Source organism: Setaria viridis, chromosome 3 (assembly GCF_005286985.2).
Source record: "Setaria viridis chromosome 3, Setaria_viridis_v4.0, whole genome shotgun sequence".
NCBI lineage: Eukaryota > Viridiplantae > Streptophyta > Magnoliopsida > Poales > Poaceae > Setaria > Setaria viridis.
The window spans coordinates 3,353,710-3,374,995 of NC_048265.2; the positions used below are offsets into that span (position 1 = coordinate 3,353,710).

The 21,286-nt window shown below is 46.5% G+C and overlaps 3 protein-coding genes across 3 annotated transcripts; 2 read left to right on the forward strand and 1 right to left on the reverse strand.

The window, feature by feature from the left end:
• The first annotated feature begins 2,854 nt into the window (after positions 1-2,854).
• LOC117848413 (probable protein phosphatase 2C 47) lies at positions 2,855-5,573 on the forward strand. The gene is made up of 4 exons (XM_034729818.2): positions 2,855-3,294; positions 4,058-4,249; positions 4,375-4,610; positions 4,700-5,573. The coding sequence occupies exons 1-4, from the start codon at positions 3,115-3,117 to the stop codon at positions 5,265-5,267; spliced, it is 1,176 nt and encodes a 391-aa protein (XP_034585709.1). The 5' UTR covers positions 2,855-3,114; the 3' UTR covers positions 5,268-5,573.
• A 719-nt stretch (positions 5,574-6,292) lies between these two features.
• On the reverse strand, positions 6,293-10,237 carry LOC117848412 (putative RNA polymerase II subunit B1 CTD phosphatase RPAP2 homolog). Its single transcript, XM_034729816.2, has 6 exons — positions 9,557-10,237; positions 7,878-8,762; positions 7,581-7,783; positions 7,226-7,489; positions 6,931-7,086; positions 6,293-6,823 (listed from the first exon to the last, which is right to left on the reverse strand). The coding sequence occupies exons 1-6, from the start codon at positions 10,167-10,169 to the stop codon at positions 6,725-6,727; spliced, it is 2,220 nt and encodes a 739-aa protein (XP_034585707.1). The 5' UTR covers positions 10,170-10,237; the 3' UTR covers positions 6,293-6,724.
• A 7,240-nt stretch (positions 10,238-17,477) lies between these two features.
• LOC117849695 (peroxidase 2) lies at positions 17,478-20,974 on the forward strand. Its single transcript, XM_034731337.2, has 2 exons — positions 17,478-17,864; positions 19,800-20,974. The coding sequence occupies exons 1-2, from the start codon at positions 17,643-17,645 to the stop codon at positions 20,610-20,612; spliced, it is 1,035 nt and encodes a 344-aa protein (XP_034587228.1). The 5' UTR covers positions 17,478-17,642; the 3' UTR covers positions 20,613-20,974.
• The last annotated feature ends 312 nt before the right edge of the window (positions 20,975-21,286 follow it).

Genomic DNA, 21,286 nt, shown 5'->3' on the forward strand with positions numbered 1-21,286 from the left:
ATAACAAAATGGAAATGAAACTTCCACAGGCTACAGGGCATCCTCCAAATTTAATTTTCTGAGAACTCAACGTCAAAAATTGCAGCTTTCATAGGCTTCATTGATAAGAAAATTCAAGTCTACCTTCTCCCATTATCCAGACAGAATATCCTAGAAGCTTCCTGCACATAAAGATAAAACATCTAGAAGCTTCTTCCTGAATTTGTGACTGCAAAGGATTGGAGGTTCAGAAGGAAAAGATCAAGATGCCACTCTCTCTTTCTCGCAATAATCCACAAGCTGGAGCATGGGTAGTGCCACGCCGCCTCTTTCTCCTCCGGGAGAAACCACCAAAAATTAAATTGTGATGGTGATGACACCTGTGCTTGCCGATCTTCTCAACCAACACTGTAGCCAAAGGAAAAGGAAGGAGCTCGAGAGGACAGAGACGAGGGAAAGGGCATCTTTCCTCCTCACCTGTCACCCACCACTATTCTAGTTTTCGTGATGACCTGTTGCTCTCTCATTGGACCCAGATGCTGAGAGGCAAAAAAGGGAAAATAAAATAAGCATAGGTTGAACACAAGTGTTTTTTTAATTAATGTTCAAAAAAGAACACAAGTGTTTCGAAGCATCATTAACATCAGAATATGGGCACCTGGATGAATACCATCATTTTGTGTGAAATTGTTGCCGAAGTGAGTGGGGCGCTCTCTTGGCAGTCATAAACAGGTCCTGACATCCGTTTAAAGAATAATGTCATTTTTTACTTTGCACTAGAATCTAATGTTTGAAGGCAAATGGCTTGAAGCAATGACATATTCAAAGTACTTTTCATAAAGAGCTCGTGATGTTCTTTTTAAACTTTATTGGATACATCTAGACACAAATGAGTGCTCGCTGTCAGTCTGTCTCGCAAATCACTAGTAGGATAGAAGGAAAAAAAAAAGGCCCGTTATTAATCTTAGGAGGACACGAGTAAGCAAATAGAGTAGGTTCTTTTTTTTTCCTTTCCGGAAGAGTAACCAAAATACAGTTATCATGACCTGGTTGGAACACAAGAAGGTCACATGACTCGACATGTGAGTTTCACATGAAAACGGCCGGTCTCGTTTTAGCATGAGTTGTCTAATGGTTTCCAAGCTACAAGATCCGTCATTCATGCCCGCCAACATGCATGCATTGATGCATATATCTAACAATAAAAAAAATGCTTTACCTGTAAGGAGCGTCACGTACATACTTTTTGCACGGCTTTGAAGCGACTCATCAACTCCCAAGCATGTGTACGCTGCTCTTCGGGCGTCCACGTACCACGTCCTACTCCGTACCATGCCGCTGAAATCACTGTACGCCTGGTCGCAAATTTGTTTGGAAAATTGGGCAATAGCATACGTTGACGTACATCGGGTGGGTAGCTAGTACGCTCTCCATCAAGGCACATTTTTTCATTACCTTTGGTTTATATTGCGAGGAGTTTTTATAATATATTCTCTCGATTCTTAAATATTTTATTTTAAAATCTAGAACAAACCAATTATTTCATTTTGAGAATGAGGTAAGCAGTATTGTCTAATGCTACAAAACCAATATTATTTTACCTGCAAAAGAACCAATATTATTTTAATTTTTTTTAATATGAATGTACTTGTGCAACTTTTGTACGCTAAGCGCCCGGTATAATTTAACTAACTGTTAATGTAAAAAATAGAAAAAATAATTTTCCAAACATAATGTGCCTTATATTAATGGATGGAGCGACTTAGAGTAATCATTATATTTTGTTGTTACTGTACGATCCTCATATTGTTTTTAGAGTCAATGATAATGACGGCTGATGTATCATTGACCGTTAATTGTTGTTTTTACATTGTTATTGATACATAAAAATTCTTTTATTGCTAGGTCATCCCAAAACTCTTCTAAATGAAGTAATCTAAATAAACTCAGAATCACCGATTGAATACCCCACTCGCAATCTTTAGCCACATCGATTATATAACTTTTGGCTAATTATTAATGGAAATATCTTATATTACTCTATCCGTTCCAAATCGTAGGTCGTTTTAGCTTTTCTAGGTTCATAGATATTATTATACATCTAGATCCTCCGTTGCAAATTGCAAGTCGTTTTGACTTTTTTAGGTTCATAGATATTATTATGCATCGACTACGGAGGGAGTAATTGAGAGTGAACAGGGAATACGCCGGCAGAATGCCACGGAGATTCACTTGTTGCCGTGCAAGAAAGAAGAAACACTTCGCTTCTACGCTCCACTAATCTTTTTACCATGTGATCCTCACTCTTCTCCCGCCAAAAGACAAGGATATATAATAACCTGTGTGTTATTTACAAGAGCAGGTTGGTTTCCTTTTTAAAACGAAAACAAGAGAATTGATGCTTTTAGCACGAGTTAAATATTGCAAGTAACAGTTCCATAATTAACAGCAAGAAACACATTTTTTCCCTTGCAAAGACCAATGGGATAGAAAAAAAAAACATGTTTTGCTCAAACCAATTAACCAAGAACATATTTTAATCAAACCTAAACACTTCAATAACTACAAATGTAACGATAAAAAATCTGTTAATCCACTAAATGACATACCTGTACATCATCAAAACACGCTTTTTTATTTGTTTCTAATCCAGTAATAATCATCTTAAACGTCCTCCCGAAGGGGGAGAAAAAACTGTGCCGTGGTCGGCAGCCAATCACGCGGGCAAGCGACGGCCACGTGTCCGTTCAGCAGCCGCGTGCGCGCCTCCCAAACGCACTGCCACCACCCGGTCACGGGCCCGCTCACACCGGTCGCCGCCGGTCACCTCCGCGCACGCACACGCCACGGATAAATACCAACCACCCCCCTCCCGTTTGCACATTTCTTCTTCCTCTCTCTTCTTCCTCCTCGTCCTCTTCAGATCAAGAAACCGTGTCCTAGAAACCATCGAGATCGGCCTTCCGACCCCTCGGATCGTCCAAAGACGGCGGCTTTCAGAGCGGTCCGTGCTCTTTCCGGCACGACGGGCGAATCGGTTTGCGGATCGGGCGGGTCTCTTTTTCTGGTTGCCGGCGAGCCGGCGGCGGCGTTCGTCCTTGGATCGGGAGTAGTTTGGCTTGTTGAGGTGCGGAGATGGTGGCTGAGGCGGAGGTGATGCATCAGGCGCCCGTGCCGGTGCTGGAGGTCCAGTACCACCGGTGCGTGACCAAGGGGGTCGACGAGGTCGTCGGGATGTCCGCGGCGGCGGCGGCTGTGGCTGCGCCGGCGGAGGTTGAGGTTGAGGTCGAGGTCGCCGTCGAGGTGTCTCGCATGGTGAGTTACTCAAGCTCGGGTCTTTCTGTTCCAGTTTTGGTAAAAAAAAAAATTCATCTTCGTTTGGAGATCGTCAGACCGGGAACATTTATCCTTTTTTGGAGGATTGCTTGTTACTCCATGTTAGGTGTTGCTAACAATTACTGTTGTGATACTGTTCTTGAAGTGTGTAGGACAAGCTCAGGGAGATGTCTTTCCATCTTCCTTTTCGTTTTGGGGTAAAAAGATCTGCTTGTGGATGCAAAAGTCTGGTATACTTGCTTGAGAAAGGTAGCTCCTTTCTAGGGGGAGGTCTAGTGTGGTGGTTGCACAGTTGTAGCCCTCGGGGACGAGAAAGTGGGTGGTGAAATTATTGGACCCATATCTCTAGCTGTAGTGCGTGGTGGTGGTTGAGTTGTGATACATGCTTTTGCAGAAGTTCGAATTATCAGATGACTTAGGTTCTTAATCTGGTCATTAACCGTTGGCATATTTCTGCAAAAGAAATTTCACCGCCCCACAGTTTCCTAGCCTGTATAGTGGGGTAGTGGGTGAACCATATGTGTCTGTGGTATGTTCATCTGTTTGGGTGTGTAATTTGTCAACTGAGTAGACTCTAATCTTACCAGCAAAATAGGAACTTCTTTTAAAACTGAAATAGTTTGGCATGAGAGGCTTAAATGCAGGGTGTTAGTTTTTTCAATTAGGAGGTAACATCAGGTTATTCTTATTACTTTCTACCATTCAGCAAACGTGGCACTAATTGTCTTTGTTTTTTATATAGGGGCTGGAGCAACCTGAAGCAGCACCAAGTGTGTCTGTGGAGATGCTACAGTTTGTGCCCAATATCCGGTCTGGTAGTTTTTCGGATATTGGGCCTAGGAGATACATGGAAGATGAACATATCCGGATAGATGATCTTTCTGCTCATCTTGGCTCGCTGTTGGTCTGCCCGTTGCCGAGCGCCTTCTATGGAGTAAGCGATTTTCTTCTCTATAGATGCTTTGCTCCTGTAGTCCTGTTATATACTCATCAACACTGCTTGAAGCCCTGAATTAAGGATCGCTTACCTGTGTCCATTTGTGTCCCTCTGTATTTCAGGTTTTTGATGGCCATGGAGGTCCGGATGCTGCAGCCTACATGAAAAGGCATGCCATGAGGTTCTTGTTCGAGGACAGTGAGTTCCCACAAGCATCGCGGGTTGATGAGATGTACCTTCAGTCTGTTGAGAACTCTGTTCGCAGAGCTTTCCTGCAGGCGGATCTTGCTCTGGCTGATGATTTGGATATCAGCCGCTCTTCTGGAACCACTGCACTCGCTGCATTAGTATTTGGGAGGTAAGGTGCACTGTGGTGAACTAGTTATAGCAGTTACTTGGGTCCCATTGGCCTTGTCTTAACATGACTGGGCTTCCCCTACCTTGCAGGCAACTGTTGGTTGCAAATGCTGGAGACTGCCGAGCAGTCCTATGCCGGAAAGGCATAGCCATGGAGATGTCTCGGGATCACAGGGCTAATTACATTGAGGAGTGTGAAAGGGTTGCCGCGTCCGGGGGATTCATTGAGGACGGCTACCTCAACGGTGTCCTTTCTGTGACCCGGGCCCTCGGGGACTGGGACATGAAGACTCCTGATGCTTCGGCATCCCCGCTCATTGCGGAGCCAGAGTTCCGACAGGCCACTCTCACTGAGGAGGACGAGTTCCTCATCATGGGCTGTGATGGGATCTGGGACGTGATGACGAGCCAGCATGCCGTGAGCCTGGTGCGCAGGGGTCTGCGGCAGCATGACGACCCCGCGCGGTGTGCGAGGGAGCTTGTCATGGAGGCGAAGCGGCTAGAGACAGCTGACAATCTGACCGTTATTGTCGTCTGCTTCGTGTCGGAGCTGGGCGCGCAGCAGCAGGAGCAGCTGGCGAGGCCAAGGAGCTGCAAGAGCCTGTCGACCGAGGCACTGTGCAACCTGAGGAGCTGGCTTGAGACCGACCACCGCTAGACTGAAGAGGGTTGGGGCTGAGGACTGAGGAGGGGGAAGGATTGATTCGGGATGTGTAAATACAACTCGCTGACAACACTGATTGACGGATCATGAGCGCCGGGTTCTAGCTTCCACTTGTTGAGAGGCTGCTGCGGAGTAGGCAGGTCAGCTGCAGCAGCAGCCAGCAGTTTTGTAGGTTATTTTTCATTCTGTTCTCTCGCTCTTTTTTTTTTTACCCTTTCGCTAGTTGTCGATGCTATTGTTTAACACTCCTCTCTGTTGTACATATATCTATTGAAGTTGATGCCATCTGTTTGTGCTTCACTTGCTACTACCTGGTACATGTTGTTTCTGTTGTAATGGGGGGAGTGCAGCAAAAATGTCATTGCTCATGTCAGCCGCGAACTTGAGGAGCCAATAATGAATTGTGAATTCATCATAGTATAGAGAGTAGAGTCGACCTGAAGCTGTGACAGCTTGCTTATCAGTGATGTTCGTGGCACCAGGGCATGCCTCTGTGATTCGGTTGGTTAGTTTCCTTGTAGGGAATGTGTTCAATCTAGCTGCGAATCCCCAGCTCAGCCTGTCCATTTGATTCGAGTCTCCAGTTAACCTGTCTATCTGGTTACTCTACGACTTAGCATGAATACATGTATTTTCGGTAATAATACCTTTGGCTGGCGACCGTTAACAGCAGGACCTTTGGAAAAAACGAAGCAGAAGAGCAGCAGTTCATTCGTGCTCGTAGCTGAGCCGCCAACCTGAGTGAGAAAAGTAGAGGGGAGCCGGCACAGCCACTGCATCTGACCACGCAAGTGCAAGGATAACGCTGTTTCATATCAAGCACAGCGACAGCGCTGGGCAAATCAATCAACTTTGTCTTTAGCTGAGCAGGTAGCAGATGAAAGTGGACTTGCCAATCACACACAATTCACCAGCGACCAGCCGGTTAGATAAGTCAAGTGGCAGACCATGGGTTCGGCAGCCAAATCCACGCATACACTAGTACTAGACACAGTATTCAGGATAATAACAAGTAAAAATGCACAGAGAAATCGAATATATATCACAAGGTAAGTCTCCCAAGGAAAAAACGAATAGTTATCCGATGGTAAAGTCCCACGATCGAAATTACGATCGGAACATCTTTGTCAAAGTGAGTTATCTTTTGCTCTCAGGTCCCTTCATACTAAAGCAAAACAGTTGCTGAGCGTGACAGGAAAGATTGCCTGTCCTCACAGCCTACGCAGTCGCACAAGGAATATCGCAAGGGACAAGGAGGCGTCACGGTCGCAGGCATTTCGGCTTCTCTGAAATTGCCCGGTTGCAGTTTGTTCAATAGCTAACCACGACTCGTAGATAGCAACCTGTATTTACTCTTGTCTGTTCAGGCATCACCATATATCTGATCCTATGCAGAGCAGCAGCCGGTTCGCGCAGCTTTCAGAGGGCCGATTTACATGGCTTCTTTTAAGCTATATCTGCATGAATGTCTGAATGGATCTTCCAAAAGGGAGGAAGAGATCAACCATCGACTCGTACTCCTCTCTGCTAACCTGAGCGGCATTCAGCATCTGCAGAGCACATCGTCAAGGAAGCAAATTAGTTGTGTAGAAAGCAAAAGCAGATACGTTCTACTGGCACAAAAAGACGTCAAGGAAAACTGAAATCAGTTGGTAACCTTTTGCACAAGCTTTGAATTTGAGACGACTGGAGCAAGAGCAGGAAGCTGATGAATAGAGAGCACATCAAGCATTACCAGAACCACCAATTGCCACTGCCTTGATCGCAGAGATGGCAATGGATCGAAAAATGACATTGTGTCAATCAAGTAGCCCTAGTAGTAAAAAGACGATCACATTAGATGATCCAAAAAGCTCCGCAGATACTAGTATCAAGCTAACCTACAAATTAATGCATACCAATTCTTAGTTAGATGGGCTATGATATTAGTTTCTGAGAAACCTGACTCTTACCAGAGTAATCTCCAACTTTGAAACTGGGATCCGCAACCTCAAGTTTGACACAAGTACTGGCAGGGCATTGCAAACACATGTATCTAGAGCTCTTCTAATTTCCGCCGAGTGCCCATCTTTCAAAACTATTTTCTCAGGATATTCCCTCCCATTGGCAATCAATAAATCTTCCACAGAACACCCATCAAGCCCATACACATAGGCCAAAGATGCCCGGGAGATCCACCCAAAAAGCGCAGCCCACATTGTTGCAAAACCGGACAGCTGTAAAGAAATTCACATTTTGCTGAGTTGCTAACATTGAATCAAATGAAGCCTAAGTGCTAATTCTTTTTTTTTCCTCAAGAATACTCACTGTTAGACTGAAACCTTCTGGAGGCGTGTCATGCCAAGAATCATCGACCTCAAACATGTCTGTGTCTAGAAGCACAGTCTTCTTAGGCCACTTCAAGACATCCCTATCAATTTCAGATTCTTCATCTGCGCCACTGCTTTTCTCATTGCTGTATTGTTTCGGGTGAAGCGTATCAGGCAATATGATGATTCCTGCCTTTGAAACTGAATTTAGAAAGGTAAATTCAGTACCAATAAAAATAACAAAATCATATGCCTCAAATTATAGCAATGTTTAGGATAGTGAATATATGCTCACCAGCATCATCTACTTCTGACGTGCCTGAAGAAATAGCTTCTGCCGCCTCAATGAATGCAGCAGCACAAGCCTCCGCAGATGCACGCCTTAGTGAAATGTCCATGCCTTCCTCAGACTGTTTTATACTACTTGAAGGGCTTTCATATAGTTTGCTTGTTTCTAGAACACTTCCATTCTCATCTGCCCATGTCACAGACTGTGATCCGCTCTTAGACCCGGGGGCCTTCATTGAAGATTTTAGTGCAGGTTTCATCTTCTCATCACTTGTCTCATCTTTTCCAATGCTCACTGCTTCACTAAATTCTTTGTATAGCTGTTCAGCATAACCTTGCATTGGACCTTTGGCTCCAGACTGAGATGATGAGGCATAATTGTCTGTCAATATAGAACTAGAAAAGTAGTTATACTGATTCATAGTCCCTTGCTCCATGTTTGTCGAAGCATCCCCAATAATGATGGTACTCGTGAAGTCCACCTCATGCCCATCACTTCCACCAGGCCTTTTTCTAGACTTACTCTTCTGTGACCTTGATGATGCTTTACTTGCTTTCGTTTTCTTAGCACCCCTTTTCTCTTCCAAAACTACATCTTCCAGCTGCTTCTCAATGGAATCAGATATGCAAGATGACAGCATATTGTTATCATCCTCTTGCTTCAACATCTTCGATGGGGTTTTAGTTGTCATCTTTCTAGGAGTCTTTGTATTCTCACTAAGAACCATGTTGCCCATCTTCTCAGCTATTACCTCTGAGCTCACGTGTGTTTCAGCTGATGGAGATGAACCTGCCATGCCATCTTCACCGGGAGCAGCATTCCTACAATCCACATTCTCGATTCCGGACAGTTCAGGTCCAGCAACTTTGTTCTTCTTAGCTGGCTTTTGCCCTGAAAACAGAACACAAGCTCACTGTTTCTTCAATTGTTCGAAAGTTAATACAGGCTGAACAAAGGGCAAGAATGGAGTTAAGCATCCTTTCATGTACAGAAATGTGCCTGCAAATAAAACTACCGTTACTCTTGTAGACATTGTTACACCAGTCACCAGTGACTATGAAATTATTGTACAAAACCATAGACCAACCCATAATACTTTCAGAACCCTGATTTTGTTTCTAGAGTGCAAGTTTCCAAAGAAAAAATAGTAGGAATCCCTGCAGCAAAGTTGTGGATCCTAAAGAAATGTAGATGTTCTTCAAAGCGCAGTTTCAACCGCCTCAGTAGCACAGTCATGATGTTTAAATGCAGCAGTAGAGATCAAGCATATTGAAATGGCTAAAACGCCCCAGTTCCAAGAAAAGATGTAAGAATCAGAAAATCCACGACCAACAAGCTCTATTAGTCTATCTTCTGTTAATTTCTAGTTACTATTATCTATAATTAAACATCAAGTGATCATACATCTGAGGATTGCATGTGTAAATCACCTAGCAAGAAATCACATGGACAATATGCAGATAGGCATTGAATTTGGATTACATAGTTTTGATGTATTCTACGGAATTAGTAATTAGTGCTACAGGCAGTACACTTAATAATTTGGACCACCATGTAAAGATTTATGATCAAAGTAATTATACCAGCCTAAATACATATCTTATTTTGGAAACCAATTTAAGCTTCCCAACTTCTTCATATATGACCAAATGCAGCTGTGAGCAAGCAAATTATGGAATGCTCACCTTCAGTGGTGCGGTCACGACGCGGCACATACCCCTCAATGGCATCCGAGGGACCAACCCAGTCCTGCAGCGTGACTTCCCCAGCCCCAGCGACCTCCTTCTCTTTGATCTCCAGCTTCCTCCCCTCATCCTTCTTCCCATCCGCATCCCGGAACCCTAACCCTTGCCCCTCCCCCGCGCCGCCGCACTCGACGAGCGCGACCACCGCGTCGAGCCGCTCGGGCGGGACCCCGAAGGGCCGATCGGCTGGGAGCGACGCCGCCAAGGCCGCGGAGGCGACGAGGCAGCGCTCGGAGCAGAACTTGCGCGCCTCCTCGAGGTCGTAGACGCGGTGCTCGCGGAGGGAGATGTGGAACCGGGGCCCGCCGGCCGTGGTGGCCGCGGGGAGCGGGTTGGGGCACGCGGGGTTGCCGCAGGCGTCGGCGATGGTGCGCTCGGTGACGACGTCGTCGTAGTCGGCGCGGGAGAGGAGCGCGGAGGCGGCCGCGTGGAGGAGGGGCTCGTTGGATGCCGCGGCGCCGTCGAGGAGCGCCATCTGGACGCGGAGCACCGCCGAGGCCACCGTACGCGTCGTCGCCGCCGGCCCGGCGGCCGCAGCGGGCGTGGAGCTCATCGTCGGGCACGGGGAACGAAGGTTCGAGAAGGCGGCGAGGGGTTTGGGAATCGGAGAAGGCCGCTGAGATGGAAGAAGCGTTGCAGAAGAAGCAAAGCAAAGCGTTAGCGACTCGGGCTATTTGGGCTCGTGCAGCGGCTGGTAAGGCGGTTCTGTGAGAATGGGCCTACATGGCCCGGCCTGCGTGCTTGCTTTGAACCGGGCCGGGCGGAACTCCTTATTAGGCTTTTCTAGGCCCATAATATATACCTAATAAAGAGGCTTGGTCGGTTCAATAAAAAAATTTGGTCCAAATATCTGGCCCACGTTCGTAAGTTGTTTGCACGCAGACAGTGATTTGAACGGCCCAACTTCTCCAAAGGTCAGCCCTCTTTACCTTGGACGTAAAGCTTCAATTTCTCTCTTGCAAACTTATTTCGAACTCTGCAAAAGTGATTACGAGAGGTTTTAGCAATGAATTTTAAAAAAAATTATAAATTGATTTAAAAGTTTATTAATCAAGGGTTTTTCTATATCAATATGAAAATTTTGTAAAGCAATCAAAAATCAAAAGTTTCTAATAATTTTCTCGTGAGGTTTGTCAAAAAGTTTCAGTAATCGAAAGGTCTTTTAGATTTTCTTTCCGGTGCTAACTTTTTCTTATTTCTTGTGAGGTTTGTCTATTGCTTTTGCTAAGTTTTTCTAAGTTCTATATTTCTTGTCATTAACATGAAACTTTTGCTTACACTATCTGAAATTTTAGCGACGATGAGCATAGTCATGTAGCTGTCTCTCGACGAAGAGACGAGACACGATATCTACGGTGCCTTGTCTTTTACATATGTTCTAGAGTCCAAGAAAATATCATATCTGAACGGGGGTGTACGTTTAACACCTATCACCTTCCCTCCACAATGCCTAAAACCTCATGATCAAAATTTCATGGAAGCCTCTCTTCGGCTACCGACCATAAAAAGAAGACAAAAACAGATCCCCTCTGAAAACTTCTCACGTGATGATCGTTTCCGATTTGGAAGGGCCAAGGTGGAGCAGAAACTTAACTTCGCATGGCTTAAAATAGAATCGGACAGCTAATTGACGGCGCCACGTTGGACCCATGTGTGCAGTCGGGACGAATGTGGAATTGTGACCGACGACGTTTTCGAGCACGGCTCTGCTGAATTTTGCCCAGCAAGCTACCAAATCCCAGGTTATTATCACGTACTCTAGTACTCCTACTTTGTAACCGACAGGTTTAGTCCGCCGATCTCACATGCGGAACATCCCGGGTAGATCTCTTTCTGATTGCACAAAATCTTTTTTTTAACAAAAATGTATGTTCTAAATTTCATATATATACGAGCACATATATATATATATATTATATCATAGACCATTACACTTGATAATTACCATTTCTGGTAAGGTAAGTGACTGCACCCTACATAGCTAGTTGCTCTCAACGTAGACGCCACAGCAACCAAATAGATGATGTGACGGTCATAACAGCGACGTCCCAACTTACAAAAAATAAAAAGGTAGCGAGGCACACATCCGATCCACACCAACCACCACCGTGCCTCTCGCTCTGCATGACCACTTGCGCACCATGCCATGATCCTATGTATTGACTCGACATCTGATCATATACACTCGTTTTTTCTAAAGCAAAAACTCATTTGGTTTGATGATCTAATTTGTCCATCAAAACACAAGCTTTTTCCTTACTGAAAACAAAGCTATGCTAAAACCGATGAACAAACAAGAGAAGAACAAATCGCGTGTCAAGAACACATGCCGGCCTTGACCACAACGGAAGATGCGCGGCGCCATCATTATTGGTGCGAGGCTGCTAGCTGCAGGCTAAATTATTACTGTTATATTATGGTATGTGCTCTAGCACCTTTTTTCTTTTTATAATCCGGATGATTGGAGCATGAACACAGCTTATACGTCTATGTGCTTTCTAGCTTTTCCAGATGGCTCTGTTTTTTTTTTCTTATGAATTAATAACTCGAAAGCGGGGTCCTTTATTTGTCGGTTTCGGTATGTGTTTCTTTAACTTTTCTTTTTTCCATGTTCGGATTAAGTAATGGACAATACTGTCTTCAGCTTTACAGTTAATCGTGGTCCATGACGAGAGCCTGTATATATTTTAGTAATTTGTACAGAATGCCACGCTCCGGGTATATGACATTAGCCAGTAGCTGCTACTAGCTAACTAACAAGCCCCAAATACTGTTTGGAACACAAGAATTTCACATTAAGCTCTAAGCAACTTCATCTTTTTGCGGGGATGAAACTGAGACTTAATTACTCGATGGAAAATAATGTATTATTGCATCAATGTTTTAACACTGTTAATTTGTTTGTGATGGTCCAAGTGCTTCACAATTATCATAGTCTCTGTAATTTCCATTACGCGCATTGTAATATTATATGTGTTCCATTTAGGAGCGAATTGAAGACATATGGGCGTGTTTGGATTGATGCCCATAGTTGCCATGCTAAATTTTGACCGTTGAGCGGAGGAGACGAGCGCGTTTGGACAACAGCCAAGATTTGGCTTGCCAATAATGACCGCACGCCCGCACGCACTTCATTTTCTTGCCTGCGCGCGGCCAATTGCTATCATCCAAACGTGAGCTTCGGCTTCTCATAAAACGGCTTCGGCTTCGGCTTCTTCGGTGGAGTGGCTTTTTTAGTGAATCTGAAGCCGTTTTGCAAAACGTTTGGTAAAACGGCTTCTCAATGGCAATATATGTAATTTTATGATCACTTACTGCTTGGAGAGAGAGGAGAAGCCGGTGAAGCCACTTTTTCAGCTTCTCCTCTCTAGTGTAAGCCGTTTTGCGGCTTCTCCCCGGTTTTGGTGGTGAAGCCATTTTGAAATTGGCCCTTTGGTAGGGCTTCACCAAAAGCCGGTGGAGAAGCACTTTGAGAAGGTCTACCAAACGGGACCATAGTACACTCCTAGATAGTACCCCAGATGTCTACCCCTAATCCTGATCGAAAGTATGTTGTTGGTGCCTTGTCCCTGCAGAAAAATCTGTCTTATATTAATTCCAATGTATGCCAATCAAACACTGCACACTGGTGGGACTAAGTACTAAACGCAATAATAGACTATATATATTCCAAATGAACAACCTTAATTACACAACTAGCTAGCTAGCTAGTGGGGAACTGGGGATCACATGTAACTTGTGGCGCAGTGTCCTAGCTAGCTAGGTAGCCTGTACCAACTTTGAACGGACAAGCACATGAGATGACAACCAAAACAAATCAAACGTTATAGCCACAAATTAGCTGAAAGAAGACATGCGTACATCCAAACCAATTTTCCTTGCTCCCAAAAACCTAAAACAACCAATAAACAGAGAAGAAATGGTGTCAAAGGTATGGTATGGTATCGTCGTGGGCATCGCGCACCAGCAGCCCTGCTAGCGACGCACGCTCAGACCATCGATCGACCCTAGACCGAAATGAAAATTGCACTGCACCATCATGAGGTCCAAGCAAAGCTTGACTATATATACCATACTCTAGCAGCTTTAGTTCAGCTTTAGTTTAATAAATTAAACGTGATGATGATTGGTACAGATGGCTGTATGGATTTTGTTATTTTGTATGAACCGCTTTGTTGTTGGTGAGCGAGCATCTCTTTATTACAATTCTTTTTGTTATGCTAATAAGACTAAGTACATAATGGATATATGTGTTATCATGACTCTCGGAAAAGCTTAATTTGTAAATGACACCCTTTCTAGCCATAGCTTAGCAAGTCATGCATTTGCATTCCTTGATGGAACATGCATCGTGCATGCATATGTATGGTTATCGTCCTAGCTAAGCTAGTTAAGTACAGTAATCTCGTGGCAAACATTAGTATAGTCATGAGTCATGAAAGAAAGCAACACGCATCCATCTCCAGCTAACAGCCGCCCCAGTTGAGAGTTTGACACATAGCAGTGTATTATATTATATTTGTGCAATACTTAGCTAGTTAGCTTGGACCCGAATCTGAGACATAAATCGACGTACTGAAAATTTGTTGCAGCCTTGTTCCTGCAGTGAAGGAATCTGCAGTCTGAATTTCAACGTATCTGGATGCTTGCTGCAATGCCGAGTGCTATTTAAGCACTAAAATACCGAAAGGTACTATGCATGCGCGTGCACTAAAAAATATATATACAGCTCTAGCTGCGCATGAACAACAGATTTAAGAGAGTATAAAAAAAACCTGCCAGTAGGGGATCACATGTTACTTGTGGCCCAGGGCTTCCAAGTTTAGGATAGATGGCCAAAATGACAATGCAAGAAAAGCAAGCTAGGGCGTGTGGTAGCTGCATGCACACATCTTGGGTGAAAGGGAGCGTGGGAGGGAGAAGTTCTCGTGCATAACCTCCTACTCGCTCCGTTGCAAATTATATGTCATTTTGTCTTTTTTAAATTTATAGGTTTTGTTATACACTTAGATATATCTTATGTCCAGATACATAATAATATCTATGCATCTAGAAAAATCAAAACGACATATAATTTTGGGATGGATGGAGTACACAGCAACAAAAAAATGTTGCATGTCCCTAATATTTTTGCAAAAATAAATGCAATGGTACGATCCTCACACGTACGTTCGGTACACCGGACATGTTCTCTTTTGGCCGTGTGCTGAGGAGTGGTCAGTACTATTCCCCAGGTCCCTGTCACATGCATAATTTGGACCATAGTACCGAAAGGCACGGGTGGTGCCTTGCTTGTTCAGTCAGGAATGCGTATCTGTCCATTGGTTTGGCAACTAACTAAACCGGCATTAGCAAAGTCCTCGATCGATCCACTGATCCACATGAGCATCAATTACCAACGAAAAAGAAGAAGACAAATGCAGGTAGCAAAGGAGATGTGCACGTATCTTAAGGCAAGTTGCATGGAATAAAGGGGAATGCTCGGCATCTAGCCCGGCGGCTACGCACACGCATTATATTCTAATACTATACGTGTAGTAGCCTACATGCATGCATGCAGGTTGGAGCTGGAGAGTTGGATTGGTGGAGCCCCATGCCGCTAGCCTTCTTGGGAGCTTGCTGCTGAATAAAAGTTCGGGCAGGAAATGCACAAGTTGCGTGTCGCTTGCGTGGACAGTGGACACGCGGATGCGTCCACGTCACGTACGTTGAACGTTAACGGGCCAGGGGTTAGAGTTTGGCGCGCGCTGCCTTGTTAATTAGCTTTGTACACATACGGAGTATCTGGCCTGACTGACGCTCGAGTTTGTTATCATCATCGTCTCCCGCTTTGTTAACCAATCCAGATATCCCTGACGCGCAGAAAGACGGATTGACTACTGGGTTACCTAAAATACGACACAGGGAGAGGCATCGATGGATCCATGATCAGATAATAACTTTTACTTTACCTTGCAGCAGGTTACGTTGTACTCATCCATCCCAAATTATAAGTCATTTCAAGATTCTTCGAGAGTCAAAGCATCTCAAGTTTGATTAAATTTATATGATAATATAATAACATTTATGATGTCATCTAAGTATCATTAGATTCTTCATCAATTATATTTTCATAGTATACTTATTTGATATCATAAATCTTTATAATTTTCTCTATAATTTTAGTCAAACTTGAGATGCTTTGACTCTTCAAGATTCTTGGAATGACTTATAATTTGTGATGGAGGGAGTACGTGGCTAGCTTATAGTTTGGCCAACAGCTAAACCCAGCGATGCCATGCATGATACGTTGTTCGCACAGCACGGCATCCATGAATGGGTAACCATCTGGGGTGACACCGATCGATGGTCCGAAATGCCACGGTTACGTTCCCCGTACAATATAATGGGCACGTAGATACAAAAACTGAAACACGCGCAGCGCGAACGCTTTTGCTGCTGGGCGGGGATGAACAGTGGAGTGTTGCTTCAGCGACCGAGACCCTTGTGGCAGCTATCTGCAAAGATTACCAAAACTGCATGGACAGCATGGCTGCCTTGCGTCGATCCGTCTACGTCATGCATCAGTCGAGTGTCTGGCCTGGCCTAGAGGTCATTCAGCAGCAGGTAGCGCTCATTCATGGCTACCGATGGAATGGATGGATGGAACCCAACGCCCTGCATGCATGCGATCTGAGGACGACTGAAGAGCGAGATGGATCCAGGAGCTGCTCGTCGCAGGCGCAGCGATTACTACTGACACGGAACATGAGCACGTACGTACAGTCCTTTGATGACAAGGCACCGTGCGCCCCGTGCTAGCTGCCAGGAGCCGTGAAGGACACGGATGGGTTGGCCGCCAGCAGTGCAACCAGCATCCAAGCTAGGAAACCAACGGCCCGAGTTGATCGATCGACTGGACGGATCGATCGATCGTCGTCGATCGATTGATGCGTTCATCAACCCATTATTCAAGTGTGTCGAGGAAACGATGGGAGGCATCGATCGATCGAGATCGTGGTGTGCAGACGCGCGCAGGGCACAGGACGGACCGACGGGCGACGGATCGGAACGTGGCAACCACCGATCCACCGTACCAGCAGCACCCGTCGCGCGCCCGCCCATGTGGATCAGCAGAAACACGGGCGGAGCCAAATTAAATTAAAAGGCTTTCTCGGCAAGTGATCGTGTTCGTGTTGTGGTGGTGTGTGCGGAACAGGGGAGGATCCATGACGGCGCCGCGCCACCGGACGACGGACCGACGGATCATCGTATCGGTGCCACGACTGACGATGGAGCCAGCTAGAAGAGACGACGACGGCCGGGAAAGAGCGAGACCCGGCGTGGGGCGCGTTCCTCGAAACCCACGAAAGAGCGCACGAGATGTCTACGCTCCGGCTACCCCCTGCTCTACGTAGTACTACGTTTGGTGGGCGTAGGTAGGTAGGTACAGAAAGACACGCCCGTACCCGTCTCTCTTGAGGGAGGGAGAGAGAGAAGTGGCCGAGATCGAGTTCATTTTCTGGTTGCTGTCGAATGGATTTGGATTGGAACGATCTCCATGGGCAAGAGAGATTCCAAGCAAGGTGCATGCACGCCGCCCCAAGCTAGGAAACCACGGACCGCTACCAAATTGTATGGTACGGTACGTACCAGATACCATACACTGGCCGGCCGCTGCACACTGTGCCGCCTGTCGCCGCCACTGCACGTCCATGTGGCGCCGGTTGGCCGTTCCCTGTCACGCAATGACTCATCACTCACACGCTCCTGCATCCCGGCCGTTAAACAGAAGTAAAAATATTCGCAGCGCGAGCCGGGCCGCGGAAGGCAACGCCAAGGCCGGCCGGTCGAGCATTCGAGCTGATATATACCCCCACCAGGCCACCACACCACCCCACGCAGCAGCCAAGCGCCACCGTACCATGCAACCACAGCTGCAGTGACCAGTACTGGTGTTGCTTTCCGCGGGCGCGCGCGTGGCCGCCTTGCTTGCTTTGCTTCCCGTGGCACAAGCCTCCTAGCTCCACGCCGAAAGGAAGCAAGGATGACGACGAAGGTGTCGGTGGCGCTGCTGTGCGCGGCGGCGCTGCTGCTGCTGGTGGCGCCGCTGGCGGCGGAGGCGAGCGAGCTCAAGCTGGGCTACTACAAGAAGACCTGCCCGGGGTGGAAGAACGTGGTCAAGTACCACGTCGCCAAGGCCATCAGGGCCAACCGCGGCAGCGGCGCCGCCCTCGTCCGCCTCATCTTCCACGACTGCTTCGTCAGGGTACGTGCCGCGCCGCCGTCGTAACTCACCACGCACGACACAGCTCCTCTCCGCCCATAGCTATTAGCTCAGCTCGTTCGTCCGTGTAGCTAGCTACCTAGCTCACGCCATTGTCGACCAGCACGTTCGCGCCTGTCATTCCGTCAACGTCTCAAGGACATTTCTTGGTCTCCAAAAAAAAAAAAAAGTAGTACTCGAGTATACCAGGAGAATTGGTTTAATTAGTCAAATAGTTCATGGTTACAAAGGGCAGGAACACAGTGCACAAGCTTCTTTAAAATGCTAGGAATAGAGAGCAGCAGTAACCTTCCATTCCAACCACACTTTTTACAGGTGCCAACATAGTTTCGCTAAAAATAGTACTCATGCTTACGTGACCAAAGCATGTAACAGCCGACCGAAGCAGCACCTGCATTGTACACGGACTAATTTTGAGCAAGTACCAAAACTGTCAACACTAACAACCGTTGTTTAACCATCTGTCACCTTACCTACCTGGAAAGCGTTTACATACAACCGAGAGTCCTAACGGCATACTCCTCCATCACTTTGGAGCTTCTTTATATTACCGATCGATAAGAAAGTTCCTTGTAGCTTAGCTCCTCTAGCAAGCTGTCCAAACATCTTTCGTTCGCCAATCGTCATCATTGCTGCTGTCGTCCACGAATAGTCTGATGTGGATGAGTTTCGTGCGCCGGTTGTTCACTCCAACATGGCGCGCAAAAGAGACTTTATTTTTCTGCTTAGCTAGCTGGAGAATCGGTCACGAATGCGATACTTTCCTTGGAGTACTTATAGATACATCTTTTTCCCTGTATCGATTTGACATGTCCAAGACTTCCTTTCAGGTAGGGCCCCCAGGAATGGTGTGTCCTCCTTGTCTTTGCTGACTGTAGCTTACATGTGTTCCTGATTGCTAAATGAACGATAACTAACGTGCAACTACCAGGGGTTCATTTAACTATAACTTCTAGTTTCGACTGGACAATCAGTCACATTGTCCTGCAGTTTCATCCAGGGAAAAAAAATGAAATCTTTATTTACGAATAATCAGCTACATAGTAGTACATATCACTGTTCATAGAAGAATTGGCCATCATATATCCTGTCCCTGTTAGACATGTGGAAGTTTTCTTAACTAATCTGCAAACCCATGTGGTGCGGAATGAATGGGATGTAGAGATAGAGCGAGCTGAGGTTGTTCATTTGCTCGATCTTGCTTATTTTTATAGCATGGAAAGCATAGTCGGAAAGGGCTACAAGGAAGAGAAAATTAAGATGACTAGCGTTAGTCACACACACTTGCACATCTACATCAATCATTGGTTGCACTAGTCCTCCAAATTAAAGGCCCTGAAAATCTTATGCATATATAGGAAAGCTCCAAGGCTCCAACTAACAATAATGTTTCTTGTTTGAAAAAAGGGCACGCATTTGTAAATAGTGGGCATGCCTTTAAAAAATGGTCCTATGTTAAAGGATGGCAATATGATCAGCAGACTATTTCTGCAAAAAGCGTCTTCAGTAGAACAATAAACAGTTCAACAATAATGGTCCAATAACTCACAAGCCACCCCCCTGCCGACACTACATATGAACATCCTTTTCCAACAAGTTCGAGGTTCAAACAAAGCTATAATTACGCGCTCGGTACCGACGAAATGACTTGCCATGCACACTTGACACGTCACTCTACAGCAACAGCACTAGCTAGTAGTTGGGCCATCTGATTGCAATGCAGTACGTACTAGCTTAGTAGTAGGGTGGTTCATTAATGCAGTGTCTTAATCTCACTTCAATAATTCCGTCATCTCTCGATTACCACTAGCTTAAGCTACATATGACATGAGTGAATTACAGACACGTACGTGCGTGGTGATTCATTTTTTCATATGATCGAGCTATCCGATCGATTGACGGTGACTGGCGGTGCAGGGTTGCGACGCGTCGGTGCTGCTGGACCCGACGCCGGCGAACCCGCACACGGAGAAGACGGCGCCGATCAACATCGGCCTCGCGGCGTTCGAGGTGATCGACGACATCAAGGCGGCGCTGGAGGAGCGGTGCCCCGGCACGGTGTCCTGCTCCGACATCGTGGTGTTCGCCGCCCGCGACGCGTCCAGCATCCTGAGCAACGGGCACGTCCACTTCGACCCCCCCGCGGGGCGCCTCGACGGCCCCATCTCCCGCGCCGCCGACGCACAGCGGGACCTCCCGGACTCCACCTTCACAATCGGCGAGCTGATCCGCAACTTCCGGCGCAAGAACTTCACGGTGGAGGAGCTGGTGATCCTCTCCGGCGCGCACGCCATCGGCGTCGGCCACTGCTCCTCCTTCCGCGGGCGGCTGTCCTCGCCGCCGAGCCAGATCGTGCCGGCGTACCGGAACCTGCTGTCGGCGAAGTGCGCGGCGGGGCCCGACCCCGTGGTGACGAACAACGTGCGGGACGAGGACCCGAGCGCCGTGGCGGCGGCGTTCCCGTCGTTCCTGAAGAAGCTGAGGAAGAACAAGGACTTCCTGGACAACAGCTACTACCACAACAACCTGGCCCGGATCGTGACGTTCAACTCGGACTGGCAGCTGCTGACGGAGAAGGAGGCGCTGGGGCACGTCAAGGAGTACGCCGAGAACGGGACGCTCTGGGACGAGGACTTCTCCGATGCGCTCGTCAAGCTCAGCAAGCTGCCCATGCCGCCCCACAGCAAGGGGGAGATCAGGAAGCACTGCCGCTTCGTCAACCACCACTAGCAGCTTCCTTCGTTCCTTGGATACTACTCCTACGTACTACATATACATTATCTGCAGGCTACTACAGCTGAAACTGTGATTACTGTCTCGTTCGCTCTCGCAGATCGTCGGTCGATCGATCGGTTCATCATTTGATTGTTCATTTTGCTGTTCTCGTCTATGTGATTCTTTCTTCTTTCTGGTGTTGGAGATAATGTGATTGATTTGTTGTATGATCTTTGTTTGTATGGACAAATTACGAAACAAGAGTGGGCAGGGTGTGTGCATGAACTGCTGGTTGGACTTTGGACAGGATCGGAGTCCAATTTTCATGTAATAAGGATGGTCCAGGGAAGTAATTAAAGTTTTTTTTTTGAGGATTATTGGGAAGTTAAAGTAGTTCAAGCTAGTTGTAAGTGAGCGTCAGTTGGCTGATTGCCTGCCCTCCTCCATATGCATGCCATGATGGGTGTACGGAATATCTTGGGTCTGGACACCGGAGATCGCTGTGCGCACGCTCTGAAAGCAAACCGAATCCCATGCTACAGCTGCTACTCCACTAGCTTCGTTCGTAGCTAGCTGCAGATACTCTGCATAGAACAACCTCATCAGCCAGTCGTCTTCCACTGAATCAAAGGAAGAATGCCAGTGTATGTGTGGTGCAAAAGCGAAAGACCGAAAGGGCATGGCGTGTG

Bases quoted from the DNA above. Each gene is read 5' to 3' on its own strand.
- LOC117849695 (XM_034731337.2), top strand. From the start codon at position 17,643: ATGACGACGAAGGTGTCGGTGGCGCTGCTGTGCGCGGCGGCGCTGCTG. The intron at 17,865-19,799 runs GTACGTGCCGCG...CTGGCGGTGCAG, and splicing joins TCCACGACTGCTTCGTCAGG to GGTTGCGACGCGTCGGTGCT.
- LOC117848412 (XM_034729816.2), bottom strand. From the start codon at position 10,169: ATGAGCTCCACGCCCGCTGCGGCCGCCGGGCCGGCGGCGACGACGCGT. The intron at 7,490-7,580 runs GTGAGTATTCTT...ATTTCTTTACAG, and splicing joins CAGAAGGTTTCAGTCTAACA to CTGTCCGGTTTTGCAACAAT. The intron at 7,087-7,225 runs GTAAGAGTCAGG...TTTTACTACTAG, and splicing joins CAAAGTTGGAGATTACTCTG to GGCTACTTGATTGACACAAT.
- LOC117848413 (XM_034729818.2), top strand. From the start codon at position 3,115: ATGGTGGCTGAGGCGGAGGTGATGCATCAGGCGCCCGTGCCGGTGCTG. The intron at 4,250-4,374 runs GTAAGCGATTTT...TCTGTATTTCAG, and splicing joins TGCCGAGCGCCTTCTATGGA to GTTTTTGATGGCCATGGAGG. The intron at 4,611-4,699 runs GTAAGGTGCACT...CCTACCTTGCAG, and splicing joins GCTGCATTAGTATTTGGGAG to GCAACTGTTGGTTGCAAATG.